The following is a 21,057-nucleotide window of genomic DNA, read 5'->3' as shown; positions in this document are numbered from 1 at the left end:
CAAATATACTTTTTTATTTTTAGTTTATTCTTTTAAGTAGTGAATAACCTGGGCAGCACAGACGGTGTAATGGTTAGCGTTACTGCCTCACAGCACTGAGGTCATGGGTTCGATTCCCAATACGGCCCTAACTGTGTGGAGTTTGTATATTCTCCCTGTGCTTGCATGGGTTTCCTACTGGTACTCCGGTTTCCTCCCACACTCCAAAAATATACTGGTAGGTTAATTGACTCCCCACAAGATTGACCATAGTGTGTATGTGTGTGAGCATGTGGTAGGGAATATAGATTGTAAGCTCCACTGGGGCAGGGACAGATGTGAATGGTTACATAGTCTCTGTAAAGCGTGTGCTATAAATAACTGGTAATAATAATAAAAATAATAAATAACCTGGCTTGTAAGAAAAGAAACCTACTGGGAAGATGTTTGTTAGTCAGCCGATGCATTATTTTTAAGTATATTCCCAGCAGTAGCTTACATGATTGAAACCTTTAATCAGTTAATATGTAATATGTTTATAATTTTGTACTTGGCAGCCCTGGGTACAAGCCATTCCTAAACATCATAAAACCTCAACTACAGAAGCTGAGTGAAGTGACAGTGGATCAAGTGCAACCTGAATCCTTTCAGCCCTCCATCATCTCAAAGGTCACAGAACAATCCAGCCCTAGGGCAGAGGAAATCCGCAGCCTAACCAGCCTCAGTTCCATCCCTCAAAGTGAGACGGGTAGCAGCAGTATGAGCAGGCACGAGGAGTCCAGCTCTAGACAGGAGCAAGAAGAGGTCTTTCAGGATGGGAGTTATGATTGCGTCATTTCCTAATGCAGAGCAAGCTTTTCAGACTGAAATCACAGCAGTATTAGTGATTATAATCACCAGTGGCCGGTCACATGACTGCCAGTTTTAATGGGTATGAAAAGGACTTTTTTCAGTGGTTTCCAAGAAACCCTCACTTAAGTAATGTAAAGCCTTATATTTGTGTTTTGTTTGTTTACACTTTTTTTATTTCTTCTCATATTTTATTCTTTCTTATTAATGAGAACTTCATGAGCTTCTGAGTTTAATTGCACCTAGATCATGGAAACAAAGATTTGCTGTGCTGCATGGCAAGAGGATATTCTTCAGGACGGTGTGAAGCACGGATAAAAAGGATCTCTACTACAAATGCAGATTACACATTACGGCCTGGTGTGATCATTACATAATCCTTCCTTTGGGCTTGCACATTGCGTGGTTCAACCTTTTAGCATCATAACATTTCACACTTGTAGATTTTACGGAGAAGCATTTTTACTCTTTGTGGAAACAGAATTGCAGCTTAAGCCACCCATGTATGTCAGTTCTAGTAACCCAACAATTTCACGGTGTTTGCTGCTGCATCAGCATTAATATGTAAGCGGTGCATTATCACGACTGCTATGTGGATAAGGGAGGTGCGTGTGCAGGGTGTGGTAACATAATTTGGCTGGTGCTCTGTCAGTCCCACAAACACACAGGCCTGTGACTGACTGGAGGAGCAGGCTTCAAAATGACTGAACATTTGGATGCTGTGATTTCTCTTTCATACATCTGAAAAAAGGTTTGGTATTACTATGTAAATATTATGTATTTTTGTGAATACTTCTCTCAGTATAAAGATTGTCTGTTATTTTGGATATGTATAATAATATTGCAGGACCGTCTAAGCCAGCCTGCCTGGAAAGCCATTTTTTGCACTTTGCAGTGGACATATCTCTCAATTATCAGTTCATCAACTACACTGTGCTTCTACAGAATCCTCATTTTAACGACCGAGACTGACCCCCAGAACAGTCCCTCTTTTGTCTAGTTGTTTTTTTTTCTTTTTAATAAGGTACAATAAGGTTCTTATTTATTGCCTTTGTACGATAATTCACTTGAACATAGGTTTTGTAAATAAAAGCTGTAATCGTGTTCTATATTCCTATTTGCAGCATTAATGTCAACTAGAAGCAGCATGTATTTTTGACTTTTTTCTAATGTATATGACCTTATTTTACTCCCATAAAACATGACTTGGACAGAAAACAAGAAATAACATTTATGTTTTGTTACAGATCAGCTTTTCCCATTTTTTATGTACCCAAAACCGAAAATGTAAATTAAGGCTGAAATCCTTGAATTAACAGTATTAAAATATAGAAACTGGGCTGTTTTTACTGTGCAATTTGAAAGGGGAAAAAAAACAACGTATTATTTTATACAAGACATACATGTTTATTTTTATAATAGATATATTTGATTATTATATGGACCAAATGTTTCGAGCAGCAAATTTGATTATTGTGGAAGACTAGATGAAGGGAATAGCGGTGCTTGTGAGTTTAGAGATCACAATCTGGTACCAGCACATCTGACTTTAGTAATACCCATTGAGCATCCTGTCTTCTTAAGCTTGAGCGTACTTTAAAGTAAAACTGACATCCAAAATAACTAGATCTAATTTGGGAGCTTAATAGTTTGTTCTCCAAAACAGTTATTCATTGCAAGTTTTCTAAACTGAACAATTTCTGGACAATGAAAAGTTAATTCAAATAACTGAAGGTGAGCTATTGTTAGGTAGTATAATTCTTTAATAACGTGAAAGGTATTCTATTGGTACTGAGGACCATTATAGACCATATTTGTTCTGAAGGACCAATGCCTGTTGCATGCTTATTTATATTGAGAAAAATAAGCATGCAACAGGCATTGGTCCTTCAGAACAAATGTGGTCTATAATGGTCCCCAGTGTTGATCTAAAATACATTTCATGCTATTAAAAAATTCTACTTCCTAACAAAAGTTACCTTTCAGTAAATTGAGGAACATAACTACCAAATTTTGAGGTACTTCTAAGCCAAAGCAGAAATGAGAACATTTTAAGATGTATTTTAATTAAACTAAACAGTTTGAGATATCTGATTTAAGCCAACCACTTGGGCCAAAATTCAAGTGACGGGTTCAATGTCCACTATGGCTAAGTACAGATTTTACCAAATTGGATGAGATGAAACTGCTCAGACCTTGTGGCCACGTAGGGCCTGTAAGTGCAAATAGAAAAAGGCTGCATGCAGAAAACATGCTTAGTAAGAATCTAATTATTGTTTTATTATATGGCATGTCATATACAGTGCAATATCAGGCTAATAACCTGATATTGCAACATATGTGGTCAGCTTATGTGTTTTGGAGAAATTTAGTTAACACTATAAAATATATAAAAATTAAAAAAAAAAGTTTCCAAATTACCTACAGTTGTGTTTGGGTGCTGGTTTTAAGTCAGTCCTTGGCCATCTGTGGTCTCAGAACTCGGTAAATTGGATCTAATATAATTTGTTAATGATATTGTCATTATACAGAAGAGAGGATTACATTAGTTTTAAAATGGAAACTAACCTGAAACCTGTTGTTTTTTTTTGTTTGTTTTTTTTGTTTTTTTACCCTCCAACACATTTTCTTGATTTTTAGGTTCTCTTCTTCTAGAAAACATTACTGCATTCTCTTACAGGTGTCTGTCTACTACAGACAAAACTCCTGGATTTTGTTACATTGCTCAATGCACAATTCTTTCAGACACTAATGCGAGCAAGTGCAATAAATTATTAAAGTAATAAAGCTATGGTTACTTGTCTTTCCATACAATTCTCTTGTCGTGGTTATTCTTCTACACAATTACACTTTTTTTTCTTCATTTAAAATAATATATAGGGTAGTAGTTTGTTATGTAGTAATAGATATTGATTTAAAAGAAGAAAAACAAAAACCTTTCCCTGATGTTTTCTTGGTCTGTCTGTGTGTGTGATATCTCTGCTTCCTGTTACAGGTTATAAAGAAAATATTTTCTGTTGCTTAGGCAGATAGGCAAGTATAGCCAATGTACAGTAAGCATACATATGCAGGTCGTACGTGTACTACTTTGTGTGTCCACTATATTTCCTGGTAAAGACAATACCTATTATACAGTATATAAAGCCTTTCAGTTTTTTCCTCAAAGTGTGTTTTAGGTATAGGGCAAATTTGTGGGTTAGCTATGTGATCCCAGCACCCACCCAAGCCCGGATACTGACCTGTCGGGATTGTGAGTGCCAGCATGCTAACTACGTCCCAAATTTTTGCATCATATTTGTTTTATTCTATGGTTAAAATGGCTCTGGCACTTTGAGCTCAGAGAAGTAACAGATGCAGAGCAAAATATATAAGTGTAAAGGATACATTTTACAGGTCTAGTTGTAATATGATTTTGCAGTCTTGAATTGTAGGTGAATTAGTCCTTTGATTTCAAGGATAATATATTATTGTAATGATACAGAGCCCACAGAGAGTAGTGAACCCTATCTGTAATGGCTGAGCTGTGCCTTTTTGGCACCCCGTTATCAGTACTCCATAACTGGATCAAGTTTAACTCTCTCACTGACTGCTGTACAATGATACATTTGTATTGTACTAAAAATCTTTGCTCTTTAACCCTTTCACTGTTTAGTGTAATCGCTGTCCTGTGCTAATTGTTTTATGTTTGCACTCGTCACATTATAACATCAGCAACAATATCACTAGGGAAAGGAGACTTGGTTCAGTAGACTTACAAGTGACTTATCTCCTCCACCCATTCCTATTGTAACTCAGTATTAACAGTTTCTCAGATTCCTTATGTTTGACCACCACTTTCAGACTGTTCACCTCTCCAAGGACCATTAGCAAAGTGATGGTAGTTCATAAGGCTGCTCTCATAAGATGTCATACAGATAAGAAACAAGGAAGTAATACATGGCCTTAATGGGAAATTTGGAAAACATCACAGACTCAGAAAGGCTAGGGTAGATATAGCACTAAAAAACATTGGGCAGATTTGGTAGAAACTTGCCGATGCCTGCAAGTCACAGGCTATTACACTTCCACCACTGTCTTTATCTAAAGAAAGATTTCTCAAAGTCTCTCCTCATGGAACCCTAAAGCTGGCCACACACTAGACCAACTTGCATCCAACCAGCTAACTAGTTGATTCGTTGATATGGAAATCTGGTAAGGTACGAATGCAAATGACAATCTGCAATTTGCTCCCAAATGCCAAAAAATGGACAAAAACTGTTTGAACAAATTGTTTAGATCAAACATTTAACAAACTTTACTGAACATTCATTTTCATCTGGTTTCTGGCATTTAGGAGCAAATTGCTGATCATTTACTCCCATCCATTAACAGATTTTCATTCCAATCAATCAACTAGTTGGCTGGTTGGACAGATAATCTTTAGATGTGTGGTCAGCTTAACATTGTGTTTTCAAGGTGTCAGGAACAATTAGTACCACCTGTATAGTGTTAGTCAATTAACACACCTGTGCTTGAGGTAGATGATCTGGAAAACATGCACTGGTAGGGTTCAATGAGGACTAGGTTTGAAAAATGATGGGGTTCCCCCCCCCTCCCCTCAGGCAATGTAGCATTTGTGAGATCTTCAACAAGACTTAAGGTGCCCATACATCAGCGACTGTTTGTCGCAATGCGATATGCCGGCGTTTCCGGGTGGAAACACCGACCTCCCACCATCCATGTTCTGTGATCCGTTGCCGGATCGCAGACATTTGTCATGTTAAATGTCGGCGACTTGACAATTGCCTTGGGGTATAGGTGATGACGTCAGGCATCGGGCACCATAGAGTTGTTTTCAGCCTCCCAGGATGCACTAGGGTCCCCCTCCTATACCCCACCCCCGAGCCAAGCCATCTCAGTTTCGTGTGGTGCCCGGCCGGAGTCGGATGCACCTGCTAGAGGGGGGCTTAGAAGAGCCCCTGAAGTTTTCTTCTTTGCAGCTGTGGCTGCACATCTGGAAGTACAGCATAGACTGTCAGTACTGATGTCCATGCTGTCTTCCCTACACCCCCGCCGGTACCGATCCGGGATGCTGGTAAGCATCTGGGGTCACAGCTAGAGGTGACCCCAAATGTTCTGGGCCACTTCTCCCCCAGGCCAGCCTCCTCTATGCTCCTCGGTGGCCATCTTCAGAGCGCATGGTGAACGCTGCTGCAAGCCTATGATCGGAGGCATCGTGGTCTGGGTCCCCCGCATACCTCTCCTCCGCTGTGGTCAGGTCTGTGTATGCAGCGCTGTGTCCTACCAGACTCTGTGTAGTTGAGTATCAGCGCTGATAGTGCAGGAATTCGTTTTTCTGTGCATTGTATGTGACTGCTAGCGCTGCTGCCTGTACTTTTACCTTCTTACTGTCAGCCTTCTCACTGTCCCTTGCGGTGCGGTGCTGCAGGGTGGTCTCTCGCTATACTAAAAGTATTGGTGAGAGGGGTCACATACTTTCCACCATCATGTCTGAGAGTGACTTTCCTCTCCGGCTTCAGTGTACTACGTGTAAAGTACCTATAGCGGAGGGGGAGGGTAGCGCCGGAAGTGTTTTTTATTGGCGCGGCCAATTAGTCACAGCACTGGTACAGGAGCCGCCCTGGGCTTGTTTCGCTCAGGCGCTTACAACCTTGGTGGGCCAGTTAGCTCCACAGCCCGCGTTCTCACAGATGGGATTGTCCCAGCAATCAGTGGTGTCGTCACCCATGCAGGGTTTCCCGAGGCAATTGATGGTACCCCGCAGTCTCCCTATTTCCCCTCTCCTGGTCTCTCAGGAGCCGGCGTGGGTTAATTCCCTGACTAGTTCTGTACAGCACTTTTCGGATGTGTTGCAAGGGGAGTCTGTGTTGTGGCCACATAAGCGGCCGGTGGCGTCTGTCTGCTCCTTATGAGGATGACGAAGTGACGTCTGATGATGGGGAGATTCTGGATCTTTCCGACCAGGAATCTCTCCGTACTAAGGAGGCGGACGCTAGGTCCAAGGTGTATATTCCTGGACTTATTCGGGCAGTCCGCACACCTTTTGGTGATTGAGGACGAAGTTCCTCCGGTGTCTAAATCTAAATATGCCTTTTTTAAGGATGTTAAGGGTGACGCCACAGTGTTTCCTATTTCGGGTCAGTTGGTGGACCATTTAGAAGAGGCGTGGAAACAGCCTAGCAAACGATATCAGCCGCAGAGGCGTTTGGCGATGGCTTATCCGTTCGCGGATAATTATTTTGCAAAGTGGGAATTCCCTCCACAGGTGGATTCTCATGTGACACGCCTAGTCCGTAGTGCCACATTACCCATGCCATCCATGTCCTCCCTTAAGGATGCTACGGACCGCAAGGTGGAAATCTGCCTAAAGTCCGTTTATTCCCTTGCGGGAGGGGGCAGCTAGGCCAGCGATGGCCATTTGCTGGGTTGCCAGAACTATGGTGCGCTGGGCTGATACGTTGGAGGCGTCCTTCGATTCCGACTGTTCGGCTGAACAGACTGAGTTGATCAGCAATCTCCGGGATTCGCCCACTTATATCAACGAGGCGGCCTTGGATATTAGTACCCTGGCGTCTCGAATTTCTTCGGCAGCTGTGGCTGCGATCTTGGAAGGCGGACGCTGATTCCAAAAAGGGCTTGGAAGCGTTGCCTTTTAATGGAGAAGTTCTTTTTGGTCCGGACCTGGACAAAATTGTAGCCAGGCTGGCGGCAGACAAATGGGCATGTCTCCCGTCTGCTGCAGTTCCTTCCGGTTCAGGTACGTCGGCCTTATAGGGCCCAGGGTAGGCCTAAGACACAGTCCTTTCCCCGACAGGCTGGCCCCCAAAAATCGGCCAAGCCCCGGAAGCAGGCCTGGAGTACCAGACGTCCAGCCCCTAAGCCAGATGACAAGCCTGCGGCCTGACGGCCCGGGCCTCCCGTTGGGGGATCCCAAAGTGGAGGCCGCCTGATGCAGTTCGCCCGGTTTTGGTCCGTCACCACGACAGACACTTGGGTTCTCGAGGTGGTCTTCCACGTGTATGCCCTCTCCTTCAGGCTCAGAACCCCGTCTCGATTCTTCACCACGGGTCTGCCATCAGACCGGAACAAGGCCACGGAGCTGCGGAAAGTCTTGCACACTATGCTGCAGGCTGGAGTTATAGTGCCTGTTCCATTCTCCCAGAAGGGCCAGGGTTTGTATTCCAATCTGTTTTTGGTGCAGAAACCCAATGGGTCGTTTCGTCCAATGCTCAGCCTCAAAGCTCTCAACAAGTCTTTGCGGGTACCGAAGTTTCGGATGGAGACCCTACGGTCCATCATTCTGGCGCTGGAACCTGGGGACTACATGGTGTCATTGGACATACAGGACGCTTACCTGCATGTCCCTATTCTTTTACGCCATCAGCAGTTCCTCAGGTTTGCAATCCGCAGCGACCACTTTCAGTTCCGGGCGTTACCTTTTGGCCTGGCGACAGCACCACGTGTTTTCACCAAGGTGATGGCGGTCATGGCGGCTTCCCTGCGGCTGCAGGGAGTCCGCATGTTGCCGTACTTGGACGACCTTCTCTTGGTGGCAGGATATCCGGAGCTACGCCACTTGGACCTGACCATTGCGGTACTGCAACGGCACGGCTGATTAATAAACTGGCAGAAGTCCACCCTGATCCCGTCTCAGCTGATTCTGCACCTCGGAGCCTTATTGGACTCCGGACAGCAAAGGATCTTTGTGACGGGGGAAAAGATCTCTGCCTTGCAGTTGAGGGTGCGCAGTTGTCTACAGTGCCGCCGGGTGTCTCTGCACTCGGCGATGAGGTTACTGGGCTCCATGGTGTCGGTATTCGACATGGTGGAATATGCCCAGTTTCACTCCAGACCTCTGCAGCACCTGATCCTGTCCAAATGGAATGGACTGCCTCAGTCTCTGAAATCTCAGACGATGGTGCTCACTCCGGCGGTTCATCTGTCCCTAGCCTGGTGGTTGCAGACGACCCATCTCAACAAGGGTTGTCCGTTCTGGGTGGCGAATTGGGTCCTGTTAACAACGGACGCCAGTCTTCGAGGGGCTGGGGAGCAGTCTCGGGTCCACACTTGTTCCAGGGCAGGTGGACTCAGGCAGAAACAGAGCTTCCAATAAACATCTTGGAACTCTGAGCGGTTTTCAATGCTTTCCAGCAGGCACATCGGGTTCTCCAAGGTCACCCAGTGCAGGTCCAGTCGGACAATGCTACCACCGTGGCCTACATAAATCGGCAAGGAGGAACCCGAAGTCGGGCGGCTCTCGTGGAGGTGTCCCGGATCCTGGTATGGGCGGAGCGCAATCTTCTGGCCATATCAGCAGTCTTCATCCCGGGAGTGCTAAACTAGGAGGGGGACTTTCTCAGTCGCCAGGACGTTCATCCGGGGGAATGGTCCCTGCACCCGGACGTTTTTCAACTGCTGGTGGACAGGTGGGGTCTTCCAGAGATCGACCTCATGGCGTCCCGGCACAACAACAAGTTGCCGGTGTACGGGTCTCGCACAAGAGACAAAGAGGCGTCTCTGGTGGATGCTCTGTCGGTCCGGTGGACGTTCCGGTTCGCTTATCTGTTTCCTCCGTTTGCCCTTCCGCGGGTGATCCGGAAATTCAAACAGGAAGGAAGGACGCTCCGGTTGATAGCTCCCGCATGGCCCAGACGGCACTGGTTCTCAGACCTTCAGGGTCTGTCCGTAGACAGTCCTCTGCGGTTGCCGCTATGACCGGACCTTCTGTCACAGGGTCCTTGTCTTCACCCGGACCTGACTCGGCCGTCTCAACAGCCACGCCGTCAAAGACAGCAATGTTGAGGTCCAGGGGATTTTCCAGCTCTGTAGTGCGAACCATGCTAAGAGCTCGAAAACCATCTTCCGCGAGAATATACCATCGCGTGTGGCATACGTTCTTCCAGTGGTGTCGACCGCGAGGTTATGCACCTCGGGAGTTTCGTCTGTCCAGAGTGCTAGCCTTCCTACAAGCGGGACTAGACCATGGGCTTTGCCTTACTTCTTTGAAGGTGCAGGTTTCTGCCCTGTCTGTCTGGTTTCATCGTAGGATTGCTACAATCCCTGATGTGCGCACTTTTATGCAAGGCATTCTGAGAATTCAGCCGCCATTTGTTCCACCTGTGGCGCCTTGGGACTTGGCTGTGGTCCTGAGGGCTCTCCAGGGACCGCCGTTTGAACCACTGGGCTCAGTGGATCTTAAATGGCTAACAGCTAAGACTGTTTTCCTTCTGGCCATTGCTTCGGCCAGACTGGTTTCTGATTTAGGGGCTCTCTCGTATAGACCCCCTTTCTTGATTTTTCATGGGAACAGGGCAGTGCTCCGCACTCGTCCTGAATTTCATCCCAAAGTTGTTTCCCAGTTTCATGTTAACGAGGAAATAGTTGTACCGGCTTTTAACTCACCTGGCCTTTCAGGGGGTGAGGCCACTTTGGATGTTGTGCGGGCCTTAAGGACTTATGTTGACCGCACTTCTTCGTTTAGGAAGTCGGACACCTTGTTTATCCTCTATGGCTTCCGTAAAAAGGGTTGGCCTGCTTCAAAGCAAACTTTGGCAGCCTGGATCCGTATGGCGATTTCAGAAGCTTATCTTCATGAAGGCCTGCCGGTTCCTCCTGTGAAGGCTCATTCCACTACGTCTGTGGGTGCTTCGTGGGCAGCTCGACGTGGTGCCTCTGCAGTCCAGATCTGCAAGGCTGCCACGTGGTCCTCGGTCCATACATTTGTGAGGTATTACGCGTTTGACACCTTTGCCTCTCAGGATGCTTCTTTCGGGCGGCGGATTCTCCTTTCAGCACAGGAGCGTCCCCACCCTTAAAGGATACTGCTTTGGGACATCAAAAAAGGTATCCTGTGGATACCCTATGGGCACTGAAGTAGAAAATATGAGATATGGTAAGAACTCACCCTTGTTATCTCTATTTCTACGAAGTCCATAGGGTTCTACAGGACTCCCGCCCTGTCACACCTGTGCTGCAGATGGGCTTTACTCTGGTCACCGGTTTTTCCATCTCCCTCTGGTGAGAATGTGATTCTTGTGTGTGTCCAGATCTTTTTTTCCTCTCTCTTCCTTCTCCTCCTCCGGCCTATGGCTTGGTACATAACTGAGATGCCTTGGCTCGGGGGCGGGGTATAGGAGGGGGACCCTAGTGCATCCTGGGAGGCTGAAAGCTTAACTCTATGGTGCCCGATGACTGACATCATCACCTATACCCCAAGGTATCCTGTGGAACCCTATGGACTGCGTAGAAATAGAGATAACAAGGGTAAGTTCTTACCATATATCATATTTTTGATCGCAATAGTCAATTCACCGAAATCCAACATGTTGGATTTCTGCAAACCTGTGATTCCGGGTTGCTGCATCGCGGCAATCCATCCCTGATTTATGGGGCCCCTTAATCAGTAGGATTGCAATCCAACTTCTCTATAGCAAGTCAAGCTTACAAATCACACAAAGAAATCCCGTGGATAGGAGCTGGATTCAAGCCCAGCTTCAACACTACGTATTTGAGTGGCTACCCAGCAGTTGTGCCGAATGAGTGGCCAATTTGGTAAGCGATACATACATCACAACAGGCTGGGCATTAAAATTTGCCTACCTAGTTGTGATGTCAGCAGTTCCTGCGACAGGTGTACGGGTGGACGCCCAGACAGACATACCAATATATCTAGATATATCAACATCGGCTATGCTACAGGGCCAACCTGATTTCTGTGAACAATATTCGTTCACAGGCGTTTTTGGTGTACACACCCACTGTGCACTAGCGATATATCACGTGATAGATCAGAAACCAATCTTCTGAAATGAATCACCAGCCCAAGTTCAATAGTGTATGTCAGACTCTTGCATTACCGAGGCCTCAGGAGACAGAATCCACACACAGTCAGTTTGGTGTTCAAGATCCGTCTGGCTATATTTTTATGTAGACAATTAAAAACAGCGTTCATACAATTGCAACATATGATTACTTCTCAGCACAGCAGTCTTTGCTAGCATTCTATCTGTACATGTGGGAATGTTGGGGGGGGGGGGATGTGTAGGATACAGGCTTATTCATACAGTTATCTGCATGTTTATACATACATATAGCTCAGCAGAAATCAGTCTTTGTAATAATTACACATTTAAAGCTTATGAGTATCTTTACAGGCTCAGATCATCCAACTTGTTACAAAATGGAGTCTTGTGTGGATAACAGATTTATCACATGCATAGTCTGAACTAATTATATACACTTGTTGATGTATCTAGTTTAAGAGATTATACAGCGTCCCTTTTAGAACGAAAATGGATTGTGGACTGACCAGCTCTAAGATTGGGGCTCTTGTATGCTCATACAAGTATAGCAGAATGAAAAACTATTATTTTATTTATTAACAGTCTCTTATATAGCGCAGAAAATTCCGTTGCGCTTTACAATTTGAAACAACATTATACTGGGTTGTAAAAGACATACATAAGGGTAAGAGGGCCCAATCTATAGGGAAAAACTACACTCAAACACTGGAAATGAGGGCAGTATGGTACGGGATTTGGCATTTTCAACTTCTTCAGCCACAAACGTCTCAGGATATTTTATGACAGCTGAACAGAATTAGCCAACATAAACAGTTAAGGTGGAACAAGAGGCAGAAACATGGATAAAATATGTTGTGATCACTAAAAAGTGTGATCTCTCAGACACTCATAACACATTATCTCAGATCAGGTTTTTAAACTCAACACAGAAGTTTGGACTCTCAAATAGATTTGATGACAACTTTCTGAAACATCAGGGCAACTACATTTCTTCTTCGGAGTCCATAGAGGATCCACAAGGATACCATGGGGAATATTATGGTTGGAAGTCCAGGCACCAAGCAGTTATAGCTTTGGCTCCCAGAATGCCCTGCGTCGTCCTCCATATACAGTCAGGTGCATAAATATTGGGACATTGATAGAATTTTCATATTTTGGCCTCTATTCACCACCACAATTCCTACACCGTTCACCTGATTTTGGATGTAATTACCCTCAAATTAAATCTGAAAGTCTGCAGTTAAAGCACATCTTGTTTGTTTCATTTCAAAGCCATTGTGGTGGTGAATAGAGGCCAAAATATGAAAATTCTGTCAATGTCCCAATATTTATGCACCTGACTGTATACCCTGCAGCTATAGGCCTTCAGTTTGGTGTGACAGGATTTGACGCACTATTGTAACGGGACTGCTCAGGCAGTCCTAAGCTTTTTATTGTTTTGGTTGAATTTTTTTGAGTTGGTAGTACGAAGCATCTGTATTAGGACGCATGTACTGCGACTCCATCTACCTCTGCCGGGACGCAACATCAGTGATTGCAAAAGGTACAGGGATTGGACTGCTGAGACCAGACCTTAATCCCATTGAGAACTTGTGGTCAATCCTCAAGAGGCAGGTGGACAAACAAAAACTCACAAATTCTGAAAAACGCCAAGCATTGATTAGGCAAGAATGGGCGACCATCAGTCAGGATGTGGCCCAGAATTTGATTGACAGCATGCCAGGGCATATTGCAAAAGTCTTGAAAAAGAAGGGTCAACACTGCAAATATTTACTCTTTGCATAAACTTTATGTAATTGTTAAGAAAAGCCTTCGACACTTATGAAATGCTTGTAATTTTACTTCAGTATACCATAGTAACATCTGACATAAAGGTCTAAACACAAGCAGCAAACTTTAAGAAAACCGATACTTGTGTCATTCTCAAAACGCTTGGCCATGGCTGTACAGGTAAGACTGTTCCAGATTCCAAATAGACTAGTGTCTTTTTACACTTTCCCACAGGGAGAGTGCATTAGGTGGGAAATCCCCCTCCCTACTGGGGATTCTTATGTGACACCTTCCTAAAGGGATACTCCCCAGAAGGATGTTAGCTAAAGGAACTGGAAGTTGTGCAAACTACTAAGGAGTTATTACTCAGATTTGATCTTGATTCAGAAGCTAAATGGGTATCGCTCCATTCTGAAATCTCTCAACAGGTTCATCCATGTGCCCACGTTCCGTATGGAGACCCTACGGTCAATTATGCTGGAAATGGAACCTGGGGATTGCAAGGACCCTAGACATACAGGAGGCATATCTGCATGTACCTATTGCACTATCCACCAAGGGTTTCTGAGTTTTGCGGTACAACAACATTACCATTGTCCTTTGGTCTGTCCACAGCCCCTCTGTGTTTACCTAGATTAGAGGTTCTCAAACTCGGTCCTCAGGACCCTACACAGTTCACTTTTTCCAGGTCGCCTAGCAGGTGCACAGGTGTATTTGTTACGCACTGACAAGTTTTAAAGATCAACAGGTACAGCTAATTATTTCACTTGTAATTATGTGAGGAGACCTGTAAAGCATGCACTGTTTGGGGTCCTGAGGACCGAGTTTGAGAACCTGTGACCTAGATAAAGGCGGTCATAACTGTCAATATCAGGAGGTCGTCCAAGTATATCAGTATCCTGACTCCTTCTGAAATGAGCAGTCTACGGCGGTTTTACAACAGTGGTGTAAAACTCAGGCCCTCCAGCGGCTGTGGGACCACATATCCCAGCATGCCCTGCCACAATTTTACCATGCCCTAATAGCAAAACTGTGGCAGTGCATGCTGGGATGTGTAGTTCCACTGCAGCTGGAGGGCCAGAGTTTGACACCACTGTTTTAAAACATCATCTCCAGCTGCCCACTGCCTGTCTACAGGAGCAGGGCTGGATAATCAATTGGAAAAGGTCTTCCCTTTCTCCAACAAGACGTTACATCTGGGGGCACTACTGGATTCCCTAGCACAAAGGATATCCCTACCAGTGGACAGGTTTTTGGCTCTACAATTGCGGGTGGGCAAATTGCTCCAAAATCAGAGGGTATCTATTCCTTCAGCAATACAGGTCCATGGTATCCACCTTCAACATAGTGGAATATGCCCAGTTACATTCCAGGCCTCTACAAAGATTGATTCGCTCCAGGAGAAATGGACAGCATCTTGTTATAAGATCTAAGAGGATCCTTCTCACTCCCGAGGTTTGTTACTCCTTCCTGTGGTGGCTGAGAAAGGATAATCTATACAAAGGGCTCCCGTTCTGGGGAAGATGGACAAATCAAGAAAGTAATCTGCGAATAAGCATTCTGGAACTGCGAGCAGTATACAGAGCACTGATCAAGGCACAGGACCTGCTACAGGGCAGGCCGGTCCAGATCCAGACCAACAATGTGACTACAGTGGCCTACCTCAATCGTCAGGGAGGCACAAGAAGTTATGCAGACATGGAAGAAGTGACAAAGGTTATGATTTGGGCAGATTGTCCTCTTCCAGCCATCTCGGCAATATTCATACCGGGAGTGCTAAATGGAAGCAGACTACCTAAGTCAGCAGTACATACACGCCGGAGAGTGGTCTCTCGATTTGGGAGTGTTTCAGCTCCTGGTAAACAAATAGGGTCTACCAGAGATAGATCTCATGGCGTCATGCCACAACCACAAGGTCCCCAGGTACAGGGCCAGGTCCAGAGATCCATCAGCAGCCTTCGTGGATGCACTGGCCATAAGATCGGACTTCAAGTTGGCATATCTCTTTCCTCCAATTTCCCTGCTTCCAAGAGTTCTCAGGATTTTCAAGCAGGAAGGCGGAGCAGTAATACTGGTGGCTCCGGCTTGACCCAGATGTCATTGGCTCACAGACATACAGAATCTATCGGTAGACAGTCTATATCCTTTCCTCTGTGGCAGGATCTCTGCAGACATCTGTACTTGCCCCATCTGACTGACGGCGTGGCTCTTGAATCTTCAATCTTAAAAGCGAAGGGATTTTCCAGTTCTGTAATTTAAACGATGCCTAGAGCACGGAAGCCTGCTTCTGCCCGCATTCTTTTGGTCAATTGTGCTCTCATAAGGAAAATGATCCTAGGGTGTTCAGGATTTTCTGCAGGCAAGGTTAGACAATGGTCTCCACCTGGCCACTTTCAGAGTGTAGGTTTCTTCACTGTCAATATGGTTCCAGAAGAAGATTGCTTCATTACTAGATGTTAGAATTTTTTTTCCCCAAGGAGTTCTGCAAGTTCAGCCACCTTTTGTTCCACCGTGGGATTTGTCTTTGGTTCTTAAGGGGTTACAAGCTTCCCCATTTGAACCTTTTGACTCTAGATTTGAAGTGGTTGGCAGCAACGACACCTTCTTCTTGCTCTCTCTTCTGCTTGCAGAGTCTCTGATTTGGCAGCGCTCTCTTGTCACTCCCCATATTTGATTTTTCACCAGGATAAAGCGGTTCTTCATACAAGAAATTGTTGTTCCAGCTTTTCAGGCTCCAGACCTTTCTGTATGTGAAGCCTCCCTGGATGTAGTTTGTACGCTACATTTAAATACAGAAAGCACAAATTGTGTTAGAAAATCAGATTCTCTATTTGTATTATATGGTTTTCACAAACTAGGAGGGCGAGCTAGTAAACAGACTCTGGCGAGATGGCTACGCATGACTATCTCTCGAGTACACACAGGCTGATCTTCCTGTCCCAAGCACGGTGACAGTACATTCTGCTTAGTCTGTAGGGCCATCATGGGCATTGAATCGTAGTGCCTCTGCTGAACAATTGTACAGGGCTTCCACGTGGTCTTCTGTCCACATTTTTCTAAATTTTTATGCCTTTGATACTTTTGCCTCCCAGGATACTTCCTTTGGGCGACAAGTTCTCCTTTGTGCTCAGGAGCATCCCCCACCCTAGGGTACCTGCTTTAGGACATCCCTATGGTCTCCCTATGGACCCTAATGAAGAAAATTAGCTTTGTTAGACTTACCTACATAACTCCTTTTCTTCAAGGTCTACAGGGCACCAACCCTGACGCACCTGGCTTCATTAGGTGATTTTCTTTTGGTTACAAATTCCCTCATCTTCTTTAAGAGTGTTTCTGGTGTACGATTGTTCTTCCTACTCTTGCCTTCTCCACTAAACTGAAGTCCTATGGCTAGGGGCGGGGATATATATATATATATATATAGATATATATAGATATATATAGATATAGATATAGAGGAGGACCTGTGGCATTCTGGGAGCCAAAGCCTTCACTGTTTGGTGCCTGGACTTCCATCCATAATATTCCCCATGGTATCCCTGTGGACCTTGAAGAAAATGCGCTATCTAGGTAAGTCTACCATAACTCTATATTTTGTAAGAGCAAAACCACTACAAATAGATCTGTGACATGAGCATATAAGTTCAGCATTAAAACAGCTGTTATTCACAAAAATACACAATACAGCCATGGCCAAAAGTTTTGAGAATGACTGACAAGTATTGGTTTACACAAAGTTTGCTGCTTCAGTGTTTAGTCCTTTTTGTCCGATTTTACTATGGTATACTGAATTAAAATTACATTAAAGTTTATGCAGAGAGTCAATATTTGCTGTGTTGACCCTTCTTTTTCAAGACCTCTGCAATTTGCCCTGACATGCTGTCAATCAACTTCTGGGCCACATACTGACTGATGGCCGCCCATTCTTGCCTAATCAATGCTTGAAGTTTGTCAGAATTTGTGGGTTTTTGTTTGTCCACCTGCCTGTTGAGGATTGACCACAAGTTCTCAATGGGATTAAGGTCTGGTTAGTTTCCTAGCAATGGACCCAAAATTTCAATGTTTTGTTCCCCAAGCCACTTAGTTATTACTTTTGCCTTATGGCAAGGTGCTCCATCATGGTGGAAAAGGTATTGTTCATCACCAAACTGTTCTTGGATGGTTGGGAGAAGTTGCTCTTGGAGGATGTTTTGGTACCATTCTTTATTCATGGCTGCGTTCTTAGCCAAGGGAGTGGTCTCACCTAACAATTTTGCCTGAGAAGCAACCCCACACATGCATAGACTCAGGATGCTTTACTGTTGGCATGACACAGGACTGATGGTAGCACTCACCTTTCCTTCTATGGACAAGAGTTTTCCCAGATGCCCCAAACAATCTGAAAATAACTTTACCCCAGTCCTCAGCAGTCCAATCCCTGTACCTTTTGCAGAATATCAGCCTGTCCCCAATGTTTTTCCTGGAGAGAAGTGGCTTCTTTGCTGCCCTTCTTGACACCAGGCCATCCACCAAAAGTCTGTCCTGTGTCATGCCAACAGTAAAGCACCCTGAGGAGCATATATATAATTTTGTGTGGGGGGGGGGGGGGGAGGGGGAGAGTCTGGAGCATATTATTACTGGGGGAGTGGGGCTGGTGTTTGTGGAGCATATTACTACAGGGGGGGGGGTTCTGGAGCATATTGTTGAGATTTTTTTTTTCTTGCTCCCCACACACTCTTGGACCTTGAATATTCAGCCCGGTTGGGATTTATGTTTGACATGCCTGATCTTCTGTAAGTCTTCACAAAGAAATTTGTAATAAATAGAAATGGCCTTACAATTAGGTGTTGATCCAGAAAGACGTTGGTCTGATTGTGCCAATCAGTAGTTGAAAATATTTGCACTACAGTGCTGTGCCTCAAAATAAGATAAAGGGTAAGCCCGTAGGGTTACTATGTATACTTTTAAAATACATATTTGGTTTAAAGATTGAAGGAATAGTTAGAATTTTATAACCAAAAACAGGAGAGATGTAGAAATTACCAGTGAATGACTGCACAATGCTAGCACATGAACAGACAAGTCCAGTAAATTAAAATTACTTACATCAAATCAATCTAAGACTGTATGCACTAAAACTTAAGATTAATGTATTAACCCTGAAAATGGTCATTCACTGGCTGATTCACCATACCCTGGATTTTGTCATCAAAGTATTGCAGATGGATCGAGGATGTGATTGTGCAAGCTTACATTAGATGCCAGAAGTAATACAGCTGCATTCTACAAGAGGGATGGTGACCTGTGCACGCTTGGCTCAAGGCGGGTATCCACTACAAGATCTGAAAAAGACTGCACAATTACGACATTATTATCGTTCAGTCGTGTGATGAGCCTGCACTGAACGAGCAGTCAGTGCAGGGTCAATTGATCATCTGGAAACATGCTGAACCTGACAATATCGTCAGGTTGACCAGCATGTTGGAAAGATGATAGATGTCTAAACGACCAGCGGGCACACGCATCACTGGTAGTTTTAGACACTTTTGCAAACGATTGAACGATCGTTATCGTTCAACTAACTAGTCTAGTGGATACCCCTCTTCAGGCTTCAGCAGACAAATTATGCAAGGCAGGAAGGTTGGTTGGTTGTATACATCTAATGCTGGGCATACACTATACAGATATCTGTCAAATCTGGCTGGTTGGAATGAAAATCTGGTAATGTATGGGAGCAAATAACAATCGACCACTTGCTCACAAACACTGGAAAACAGACAAAAATGGTCGTTCAGACAAATTGGTTACAACACACGAATTTAACCAAATTTGAACAATTGTTTTTTTGTCCGTTTTCCAGTGTTTAAGACCATATGATGGATGATTGTCATTTTCTCCCATACATTACCAGGTTTTCATTCCAACCAGCCAGATTGGATAGATATCTGACAGATAATTGTATAGTGTATGCCCAGCATAACAGACATTCTTCTAGATGTGAAATATGCTAATATTAAAGGGAATATCCTTCAAAAGTTTACTCAATAAAGTTTAATGTTGCAATTTATATGAAATTGTGCTGTTGAATGAAAATTATCTACTCTGATGCTCTATAGGTGTTCAAAATAAACAACCTCTCACCCAATTGAATACCAAAAAATCTCACACTTGTGGGGAAAACCAATTTGTGCAAAATTTTTGGTAAATTTGAACCCAGGTGAATATGCCCCTTTGAGTTCTTGTATGGTGCTTGCTTTTGTGAAGCACTGCAACTTATTGCCTATACCAGCATTTTATTAAACTATAAACCTGCAATCTTATTATTTTAAACATAATGTTAACATGCAAAGGCTGACACAATAGAGGTACATATTTATGTTTTCTTTTGTTACATACAATGGCTGTATAACTTGCTGATATAATTTTAAATACCTACAATTTGTAGCTATATAAATTTGCTGATCTAGTATTGATGTTGCTTATAATGATGGAAGTCCGGGTTCGATTCCCAGGTCACTTGACCTGGGTCGTTTTTCAAGGACCCTTTTATGCTGAGCTGTGACCCAGGTATACCCGGCAATAACCCAGGTTATTGCAGCAGTGGAAAAGGGCTATTATTGTCCACAGTAAAGATAACGGCTCTCACACACCTGTGAGCAGGGACGCGCAGTCAGGGGAGGCAGAGCCTCCCGTCATACTCCCTGTCATGCTCTATAGCAGGGGTGACCAAGCAGTTGGAATCAAAGAGCCCAATAATATCTGTGTGGCATTTTGCCGAGATTATGCGTGCACCCAAGGCGTACATGCAAAAAGGGGTGTGGCCTTGTGCCAGCTAGGCCACGCCCCTGGTATGATTTTTGTTGGAGCATGTAAAAGCACATGCACATAATCACCATAGCGGTATAAATAAAATAAAAAAAACCATTCACATAATACACTGCAGTCCCCCCACGTGTCACTCCAGCAGTCAGTGTCAGTCAGGGAAGCCGTATCAGGAAAATGGAAGAGCCACAGGTTGGCCACGGCTGCTCGAGTTTTGATTTAAAATCTGTGTTTTTATACGTGTGCCTCCCCCATCCATTGCATTAACTTCTGAGTGTCTGATCAGCACATTGTGGGGATTCCCTTATAATAGGCTTTTTAACCACTTGCCTGGCACGGTCGTATCAGATACGACCATACCAGACTGGGCTTTCCCTGACATGGTCGTATCTGATACGACCAGTCAGAAATGGCCACTAGGCAGCTATGGGAAGTTAATCTTCCCACTGCCGCCTATATCAGAGGGACCTTCTGGTCCCTCTACACGCGCGGCTCCCCCTCCTTTGTGTCCCGATCACTGCTGGCCACAGTGATCGGGCACCGTCAGCACCCCCTCCTGGCGAACTTCCATGGGCTTGCAACTTCCAGCAGCCAGGCTCATGTAGCCGTGGCTGCTGCGGTGACCCGATCACTGTGGCCAGCAGTGATCGGGCAGCCGGACCCACCCCTTCAGTAAGAAGCAGCGGCGGCTCTGGTAGCCGCCGCTCTGCATCCGGGCCGCCAGCAGGACACCCTCCCACTGCGGCCCTGGCTCTACATGTTCAGGGCCACTCCCTCCGGCCTCAGCAGCTCCTCCTCCTCCCTAATTATGCCCGTTTATACAAGGGCCAGGCTATATATATATATATATATATAT

The 21,057-nt window shown here is 44.7% G+C and overlaps 1 protein-coding gene across 3 annotated transcripts in view; it reads left to right on the top strand.

Moving 5' to 3' along the window:
- The window catches only part of RIC1 (RIC1 partner of RAB6A GEF complex), a 107,074-nt gene extending 104,448 nt beyond the window's left edge, over positions 1-2,626 (top strand). For all 3 annotated transcript variants that reach the window (XM_088476582.1, XM_088476583.1, XM_088476581.1), the window contains exon 26: positions 537-2,626. In XM_088476582.1, coding sequence (XP_088332708.1) covers positions 537-822 — 286 coding nt within the window. In that variant the 3' untranslated portion in view covers positions 823-2,626. The remainder of the gene's footprint in view (positions 1-536) is intronic.
- The last annotated feature ends 18,431 nt before the right edge of the window (positions 2,627-21,057 follow it).

The sequence above is a fragment of the Taudactylus pleione genome, unplaced genomic scaffold (assembly GCF_031769625.1).
Source record: "Taudactylus pleione unplaced genomic scaffold, aTauple2 ptg000190l, whole genome shotgun sequence".
Lineage (NCBI taxonomy): Eukaryota > Metazoa > Chordata > Amphibia > Anura > Myobatrachidae > Taudactylus > Taudactylus pleione.
The sequence above is the reverse complement of the archived record's forward strand: the minus strand, read 5'-3'. Positions and strand labels throughout refer to the sequence as shown.